Source organism: Erithacus rubecula (genome assembly GCF_903797595.1).
Source record: "Erithacus rubecula genome assembly, chromosome: 6".
NCBI classification, from domain to species: Eukaryota; Metazoa; Chordata; class Aves; order Passeriformes; family Muscicapidae; genus Erithacus; species Erithacus rubecula.
In genome coordinates, this window is record NC_136688.1 from 13,195,392 (window position 1) to 13,204,798 (window position 9,407).

The window sequence follows — 9,407 nt, forward strand, 5'->3', positions numbered from 1 at the left end:
ATACATATTTAAAGTCTGTACATATTAAAATACAAAATAAAAGTGTTTCTTTATAAGTTACACAATTAAACAGCTGCATTTGCCTGTAGTTTAGCTGTCATTTAATTTAAAAAAAAGAAAGAGAGAAGCATTGTTGAGTCATTGTTACATCCCTTGACAATAACCTTGGTATAAAACACCCATACAGAGCAAGTGTACAAAATAGTGTACAGTTCATATAAGCTGTGCAAAGACAGCAAAGTTCAGTTAAAAATCAAAGAGATGTATCCACTTTCCTCTGTCCACACCACGTATAGGAAAAGCAAAGTGGAAAATAAGCACAGACCTGTGGGCAAGAAGATGGGTTAGACAGTGCTTTGAGCACCATATTGATGAGTAAATTAAGACAAAAATCATAAATATAGAAGATCTCCATTCCAGGGATTTCAATGGATCTGTTACACAAGCATGGTGCCATTTAGGATAAGGAGGGAGGCAGAGCATGGTCTGGGTCCCTCAAGGTTATTTATTTTGGAGGAAAGGGTTGTTAGATCAGATAACTCTTCAGTAAGCAGCTGAAATAATACAGTAGCTGGAAATTCACATGAAAGGTAATAGAAATGATCACATAATCTATATTCTATTTTTGGTGATTTTTTGTTATCTGGGAGAAGAAGTTTCCTTTCCTATTATGAAATTTCCCTTTCCTCCCTGCTGTAGTACCAGGAGCTGCCTATTGTTGCTTTTTGGGAGAAGGTAGCTAACTGAGCAAATATCGATCACTAAGAAGAGAGACTTCTGAAAAGTTGGGCAGATATTATGAATATGAAAATCTCCACACAGGGCAACAAATGAAGAATACCAGTGAGAAGGAAGTCTTACAGCTATTGTGGAAAAGAACCTGCACTCAAGAAACATGTGGACATTGGTGTAGGACAGCACCTCTTCAATTTATAGCACTCTGGTTTATTTACATCTTTGCAGTGTCCTCATGTGATGGTGGGGGCAGGCAAGTGATCTAAGAGACTGTTATCTCCTCCTCTTCTTCTTCCCCTTCATCGTCCTCTTCCTCTGAGTCTGAGAAGTCTGAAGGTTTGCTGGGGCTGCTAGAATGGGATGGAGAAGGAGACATCTGAGAGTCCAGTCTGTCCCTCAGGTGTAGATGTTCTGGGGACTGGTGGTAGGTTAGGGGATGCCGGGGGCTGGGTGGGCACATGGAGGGAACTTCCTCCTCCTCTTCCTCTCCTGAACATTTCTTGCCTACATCACTGAGGTCTGGGTGAGGGTTGAACTTGGTGGGTAGGGTCTGTTCTCTGCAGCCACCTGAAGAGAGGAGCTCTCTTTCTTTAGAGTTCCTCCATTTCATCCTCCTGTTCTGGAACCAGATCTTCACCTAGGGTACAAATCAACAAAGGACTGTAAAAGTTCAGTAAAACAGGGACCAGAAAAGGTGTTCTGGCTGCACTCTCAAAACCTCGCATGTACCCATACAAAAGCTAACATGAGCCACAGAATTTGATCTTTGGACCACCCTAGGAGAGATCTCAAGGGCAATCAGACTGTGATCCCACTCACCTAGCTGGGAATCGTGATATTTTTGTCTCTGTTGATCGCCTGTAACTTGCTTTGAATGTTCTCCCTGCTCGCATTCCCTTCCCCCCAGCTTCTCTCTAACTGCCCCTGGGGAGTGAGGGATCTCGGCTCCCCACACACTCTCTGCCCTCCCTCCACCAGGTGCCCCTCTCACCTGTGAGTCCTTGAGGCCCAGCTTGGCCGCCAGCTTCTTCCGGTCGGGTTTGCTGATGTACTTCTGCTTCTGGAACATCTTCTCCAGCGCCTTGCGCTGCACGTCGGAGAAGACAGCGCGGCGCAGCATGCCCCGGCGGGGCTTGCCCCGGGCAGCCAGCGGCCAGGAGAAGGTGCCAGGGATGGGGACCACGGCGGAGGCAGCTGTGGGAGCGACACACTGTACTGAGCAGAGCGGGACCGGCCCCCACCAACCCTCCCTGCCCTTAGAGCGAGCACTCATCAACCTGGGGCCGTGAAAAGGAGCTTTAGGCTTAACCAACCGCCCCCTTTCAGGAACCGATGGCCGGGATTAGATCTATCAACTCAAATGTGGAAAATGGGTCAATGGTGGCCGGTTTTGTCGGGAGATTCAAAGGTCCCCGGCCTGAAAAGGCAAAGTGAGGCGTACCGTCTAAGATAGAGGTATAATGAAAAAGCTCTCCCTCCCACTCAGAAGCATTTGATTTTTTTTTTCAGACGCTTTTATAATTTCAGATGCTTTATTATGCTGGAGATGAAAATGAGGACTTTTCTGATTCCGAACAAAACTGCTTCACTTAGGATGCAGTTTTGATCAATCAGTATTCATCTTTTTATAATAATCTCTTCTCTTTCCACTACCCCCGCTCCGAAGTTGGAGAATTCAATTCGAAGACATGAAAAGTAGCAGCTAATTAGCACACTGCCTGGTTCCCAATGGCATTAGTATGATAAAAAAGGGCAGAGTTTCGCCTCAAAAAAAAAAAGAAGGGGGGAACCTCCCCAAGAGAGACAGAGATGCTAATGAAGCGTGAATGGTAATTGTGTAGTAATGAACTAACAGAAAAAGACTGAGGACAAGCAGCTAACGCCATATATTATTGGAACAAAAGAGATTTACACTTTCAAACTAAACACAACGGCATGCCAGGCTCCTCGGGAGAATACTGATGGCACAATCGTCTCTTTCCCCAAATCATTTTCATTAAATGGACATGAAAAGCTATTTATAAAGCTCAAGTTGTTTTTGTTAGGCTATTCACATGCTGCAGAAAGGAAGCAAATTCCATTATGCAAAAGATGAATAGAAAAGCTTGGGTTATTTTTTTTTTCTCCCTCTCCCTTTCCCTGTTTTCTTTTTAAATTCATAGCTTGTTTGTGTAATTAGATTTCGGGTTTTTGTTTTTTGTTTTTGTTTTTGTTTTTTTATAATTGTTTTCTCAGCATCATAATACTTCGATGCTGTGACAGGCTCCGTGGCCTGCTTTCTCGCCTTTCCCGTGCTGTATGACAGTGTAACCGGGAAGGTGGTGGAGGGAAGTAGGCGTCGGATGTAATGGAGCAGAGGGTAAGGACGCGGCGTAGGCGGAGCAGGGCAGTCATGCCGCTCCCGCAGACCGCTGGATCCGCCCGTAAGGCGGAAAGGTTTAGGAGATACCCGCAGGCTCCCGCTCTCTTCCCTCCCTCCATCCGTCCTTCCTTTCCGCCGTCCTGCGCGGGCGCGGAGCGCCGGCTGCGCAGGGAGCTGACCGCTCCTCATAGTGCTGAAACCGAGTGCCGGGCGGGACGGGGCGGTGGGGAGGGGGGGGGGGGGGGGGGCGGGGGGGGTGGGGAGAGAGAGAGAGAGAGAGAGAGAGAGGGGGAGGGAGGGAGGGAGGGAGGGGAGGGAGGGAGGGAGGGAGGGAGGGAGGGAGGGAGGGAGGGAGGAAGAGGGGACCCGCCTCGCCTCGGGACCGTGACAATCCCAGCTAATTTGTGGATCAGCGGAGGGAGCGGGCAAGGAATGTCAGGCAGTCACTGCCTGTGCTAAATCGGGCAGCAAATTGGCGCGACTGATGTTTGAATGTTGTACTCCCTCCAACCTCTGAACTGCAGCATAACCCCGCCGAGGGTTAGGGACGAGGAGAAATCACCGGGCTGTGCCGGCAGAGGGGCCCGCCCGCTGACAGGGACTCTTGTAAGCACCCACCTGGGAAATAGGAAGATCTGAGAAAGGGCTGGAAGGATCCTTCAAAATACGGAAAGGAGAAAGTCTTTGACGGGACGCTCTGAAGCAACGCAGGGGATGTTTCTAGTAAATAAATAAAATCAAATTAAATGAAGGGTAACCGCCAGTTGGACTCGACCGACGGCAAGGCTGGGCTCTGTCCCTCGGTCTGGAGATCAACGCTGTGATACTTTTTGAAAAAAATAAAAGAGGCAGACTGAACTCGGAACCGCAGAGGAAAAGTGGCACTTTTGCTGCTTTTGCCAGCAAAGCGGCACCGGTGAGGACAGGGTCAGCCAGAAGACACGGCCGATGGGCCCCTCGTCTCTGGGCCCCTCCCTCCGCCTGCTCCTCCCGTCCGTCCTGCAGCGGAGCGGGACCGGCCGCCGGCAGCGCTGCCCCTAGCCCTTGAAATCCGAGCGATGCCGGAGAGCTCTGCGGCTCAGGACTGGGTCCTCCCTCCCTTTCCTAAGCCAGTTCCCTCGGCTGTCCCTCGCCCATCATCCCTCTCCTGCGGGCGGTGTTTCCCCAGCGCCCGAAGCCGCGGCTGGCTCGGGGTGTCCCCCCGCTTACCGGCTCGGGGCGTGGAGGAGAGGATGGCGTTGACTCCAAACTTCAGGAAAGTGGAGTCGCTGCTGGAAGTCTGTGGGGAACAGATCCTCCTGGAGCCGGCGGTGGTGGAAGTGGGGAGCTCCGGCGTCCCCGAGTCCGTCCTGGCCGCCGAGGCTGGGGGGGACATGCTGGACGGGGGGGCAGTCCTGGGCAGGTAGCTGGTGGGCCTGCTGATCCGGATCAGATCTTCCACCAAGAAGCTGGAATGGCTGGAAAAAGCCGACTGCAGCGACTGAGGCAAGGTGAGGGTGGGGGTCGGCCGGAGGAGGCTGGGGTAGACGGCTGGAGGGGCGATGAGGCTGGGGAACATCATCGCAGGGGCCGTCCGCGGAGCCGGGCTGGGGCCACTCGCCTGCTTGTTTGTTTGTTTGCTTTTGTTTTCTGCTTTGCAAACCTGGTTGGTAAAGATCCAGCCAGAGAGTCTGGCGGAGTTCTCTCTGCCCCTTCCTCCTGGACCATGAGTTTTATAGTGGTCAGCCCCGCTGAGGCTCTTTCAAAAGTGACAGCCCCAACAATGGGGTTCAACAAAGTTCTCCACTTGAGCTTCATTCAGGGCGAGCTCCCGGCTTCTTCATTGGTCCGGGGCTGCAATTTATGATTGGATTAGACTTCATAAGCAACTGGGGCACAATGACTCCGCCACAAAGAAAGTGTAGTCATCAATTTTGCATATTGACCGCCTCTTTGGAATACAGCGCTCCAAAGGCTCCCAGCAGGGTTTTGTTCAGAGGCAACACACACAGGCTAATTAAATGCCTATTTAAAAGTTTCAAATTACATCTTGCCACTTAGAAAGGGAATTATTTAAAGAAAGCACTAAATTTATTTGCCGCTCTCCTACTGAGTTTAGGAAATAAATCAATAAATATTCATATAAACTTATCTGCTGACTCTCAGTAAAGCACAGGTTCTGTGGATTTGAAAATACAATTTAGAAAACATGAAACTAAGCTCTGCTGAGGGAGAAATACGTTTGGAAAGTGGATCCCACCGTGGTTTTAACATATTCCTCTCCTGTTATTAGTATGAGGTAGAATTAGTGGATGTAGATGGGGTAGGTTTTCTATCTGCACATCAAAGGTCCAGAATAAGTAATATTGAGGTTTCAACCTCTCCTTTCAAGGTCCGAGCTTCGTAAAAATGTCGTGTACTTGTGCTCAGGCAAAAGGTTTGCCCAGTCCGAAATGTGAGCCTTGATGTGGCGGGTGAGAACTCCTCTCCCACAAAATCTGAGTCTTGCATACAGGAGAGATCTGGACAGCTTTGTGGGACCAGAGGAACTTCTTGGGGTTCTCTGTCTGTTGCTCCTGTGTAGCTTATCTACATTCAAAATAGTGGGAATCGCTACCCTCCAGCTGTGAAGACAACTTTGTCTCATTTGGATCCTTTTGGCTGAAGTTGTGCGAGCTTTGTCGGTGTCGATGCCTCGAAGCAGCCAAATTCATCCGCTCTCGCTTTTTATTTGCACGCACGTGCAGGATTTCTGAAGGTGTATTGCTCGGTGCGACAGAGCCAGGAGTCTCCTAACTTTGGTGTGAGGGACAAATGATATCGTCTAATGGGAAAGTAGTAAAAAGGGATTTTTCTGTCAGAGAGATTTTGTTTGTGGTGGCAAATATGGAAATAGGCGAAACCGTTTCCTTTGGAGGTGGGTGATGAAAGCAACTATTAAAAGTGGTTTTACCTGATTTCTCTGTTAAAGGCTATGACAGATGTGTTAAATGTCCAATGTTTTAAAAGCACCCTATTCAGCCCTTTGGTGCGTCTGAACCTTTGCAAGCAGAAGTGTGCAGCTCAACCATGCAGCCTTTATCCTATTAACCATGAACTAACTGTCACCTTCAGCTGTTTTCCCTTTTTACTTTTTAACACAAAGCTTTCTCAAAAATCTTATTAACCAGCTTTATTTCTCTCGATGGTTTTTGTCCTGACGTTTTGTGTTGATTATCTCCATGTCGATGCTTTAACCATTCAATAAAAGTGCATCTGCGATTTATATCACATTAAGGAAGAAAGAAAGTCTGTTAAACCTCTCCCTTGATTCAAATCAAAAAGTTATTTATTACAGAGGACGGAATCAGCCCTGGAAACTGTATGATCCTGACAAGCTTTCCCGGCTCTGTTCGCCGGCCCCCAGTAGAAGAGCACCTGCAGAACTGACTTGGAAAGTCTACCGCCTGAAAGCATCACTTTGAAATAAAACCTCGCTCGAGTTTTTTTTCCCCCGCTCCCCAACTTTTGTTGCTCTTGATGCTTAGCAGGTAAAGAAAAAGGGGAAGGTGTAGGCAGAGCGCGGGGGGCTCGGGGGTGCAGACGGGTCCCGGCAGCTGCCCGTCTCCCCCGTCCAGACTCCGCGGTGTCGGGGGGTGCCGAGGGGAACCGGCCGGGTTTTCCCAATTAAATAATTACCTGGCACCCTGCCAGCTCCCAGACCCATCTCTGTTCCTTGCTCCCTGCCACTCTCACAGTCGCCCCCCGATCCCGTCGTTTCCTACAGGAGCTCCGCCCGGGCTGTTCCGAGAACACTTCGGTTTTTACAGTCATTATACGTTTCCTTTGAGATGATTTACTCCTTTCTTTACATATACGTTGGGGGCATTTTGTCTCACTATAGACCAACTGCTGCTAATTTCTCTGGTTTTAAAAAAGAGGGGCTGACATTTTCTGGAAGGTTGGGTCAAACGCATGCTGGGGCACGCGTGGACCCGGTTCCTTGTGATGCGTCTGAGCACACTCATAAAGAATTCCTTAAGCACCACGGCAAAAGGGACTAGACATCTATTGAAAGGGAAGATAGACCATAAGAAACCAAGAAATCAGACGAAAGGATCTTATTTTAAGAGATCTCCTTTGGAAGTTTCTATTCAAAGGCAGTGATCATTTAAGAGAAAGGGAATTCTAATGTCTCAGGATAAAACCTGTGACTAATGCCGTTTGACCTATGCCCGGGCAGTTTTGTGTTTCCTGCCATTCATTTTAATGTCGTTATCTTCAAATTTATTTCTTAAAAGTCACACACTTTCTTTGTAACGGGAAAAAAAAAAAAAAAAAAAAAAAAAAAAAAAAAAAAAAAAAAAAAAAAAAAAAAAAAAAAGTGCCCGAACCCAAAACTGCCGGTGGGTGTTTTTGCCGGTGGGGACGTGGGGGTTGAAGCTGCGTGTGTCCCAGTCCGAGGCTGGTAATCCGCATGAAATTGGGAGAGCCAGCACTTCAAATCCGGAGACCAAAGGGTTGGGCAGGGCCGAGCCGGCGCCCCCCCGGCGGCTCGGTGCCGCGCTCGGAGCCCCATCGCTCTCCCGCATCCTCGGCCCCGGGAGACGGACGTCTCAATCACCGCCAAGGCGCGGCCCCACGCGGGACACCCTCCGCGGGACAGCCCCTGCCCCTCCAGGCCTCTCCCCGCAGCCAGGTGAAGCCGAACTTCTCCTCCCTCCTTCCCCAAAGCGGGAGCCGCTCCTCAAGGGACCAGCCGAGCCCATCTCCGCACCCCTCAGGGCTGTCCGGGCCCACAGTGCCCGCTTCTTCCTCCCGAAAGCTGCGGCGCTAACGTGTGTGCATCTTTTAGATCGTTTTCTTATTTCACCCTCCCCAACCCCACTCCTTTTTCTTTTTTTCCTCCAGGGAGCCGGCTACGGGGGAGGGGGTGGGGTGCTCTGTCCCTGCTGTGTCCCAGCCCCCTAACGATGCTCATGCACCACGCCGGCAGCTTGAATGGAGGCTGCGGGGGCGAGGCTGTATTAAGACACCTAAGTCTTCACCTTTAGAATTCAAGCACAAGGAACAGTAACTGTTGGTTCGTTCAAAGCTCTTCTAGATCCCCCCTTTTCTTGAAAATCCTTCTATTGTGCCAATCAAGCAGATGGTTTGCAGGAAATATAGCTTGGCCCCAGTGACCGAAACTAATTTTAACTAGCTTTCCAAGCCTGGCACGTTTGTTTTGCTCTTACAAAATAGCTAAAAAAAACAGCTGGCAAGGGTGAATTAAACCCATTAAAGACACATTTATAAGAAATTATATTCACATAGGTTGCTTGAAACCCCCCTAAGAGGGAAGAGATGAGCGTATTGAAATGAAAATGTCCCCGAGCACACTACCCTCCTTAACATCGCCTGAGAGTCTCAAAACATTTTACTAAATAGATTAACTTGACTATTGTTTTGCATCACATTTATCAGCTTCATTAAGTGAATAGCTGAACAAATATATTACGCATGCATGAAAAGCTCTTTTGGGGACTGCCTTATTGTGTCCTCAGCCCTGACAGGTGGTTAACTGTGTTTCTCTCTCCTCTCCCCCTCTCTCTCTCTGCGCAAAGAAAGAGGGATCTTGGACAGAGCGCACAGCCCAGACTTGGCAAAAGGACCTCGAGGGGAGAGTTACTTTCTTTTCCCTCGCCATTCATGCTGGCCAGCCCAGAGTGCATGCAGCCTGAAATGCAACCAGATGATCTGATCATGTCAAAAGTAATTAACTTTAGTTTAGTCTCTGTGCCTTGCTTGTTCTTCACTAACTCCTTCCAAGCCTGTTTAATTTGCATTCTTTCTTCCAAATTGATTATTTTTGTCCATTTCATCCTTTTGTCCTTTCCCCAACTTCTTTGTTTTAAAAAAAAATAATCTGGGATTCAACAATTGCTCTTCTTTCTTCTCCACTGATCTGTCTAATAAACAACCACACAACTTCCTTAAAAACAACTCTTTTCATGAGCTAAGATTGACACATCTTGGAGAGCTAGAATTTGCAAAATGCAATATGCTTGTCTATTTGTTTCTTCAATTTCATGATTTCTTGGTGCAGTGGAACCTTGTTGGGAATTAGACAGTGGCAGTTTGGATTTCAGATGTTGGTGGACAGGGTCCTGCTTGTGGTCTGTGCCCCAGGGTTTGCAAATTAGACTGTGCAGATGAAATGTGGAGGAGGATGACAGAACACAGAACTTACCCATTTATTTTCTCAAAAATATATTTCTCTCATGTTGCTCAAGTAGGTCAGAAGAATTAAAAATCCTTTTGTCTTTCAAATAATTTCTTAAGAGTACTCCTACCTCCTCATTGCAAACTG

General features: G+C 48.4%; 1 protein-coding gene across 1 annotated transcript; it reads right to left on the reverse strand.

Annotated features, from left to right (window-relative positions):
* Window positions 1-997: 997 nt before the first annotated feature.
* DBX1 (developing brain homeobox 1) lies at window positions 998-4,658 on the reverse strand (the record flags this gene model as incomplete). The annotated part of the gene is made up of 4 exons (XM_079309770.1): window positions 998-1,372; window positions 1,727-1,929; window positions 3,716-3,817; window positions 4,307-4,658. 4 exons carry the CDS (start codon window positions 4,656-4,658, stop codon window positions 998-1,000), a joined length of 1,032 nt encoding a protein of 343 aa, XP_079165896.1.
* Between the last annotated feature and the right edge of the window lie 4,749 nt (window positions 4,659-9,407).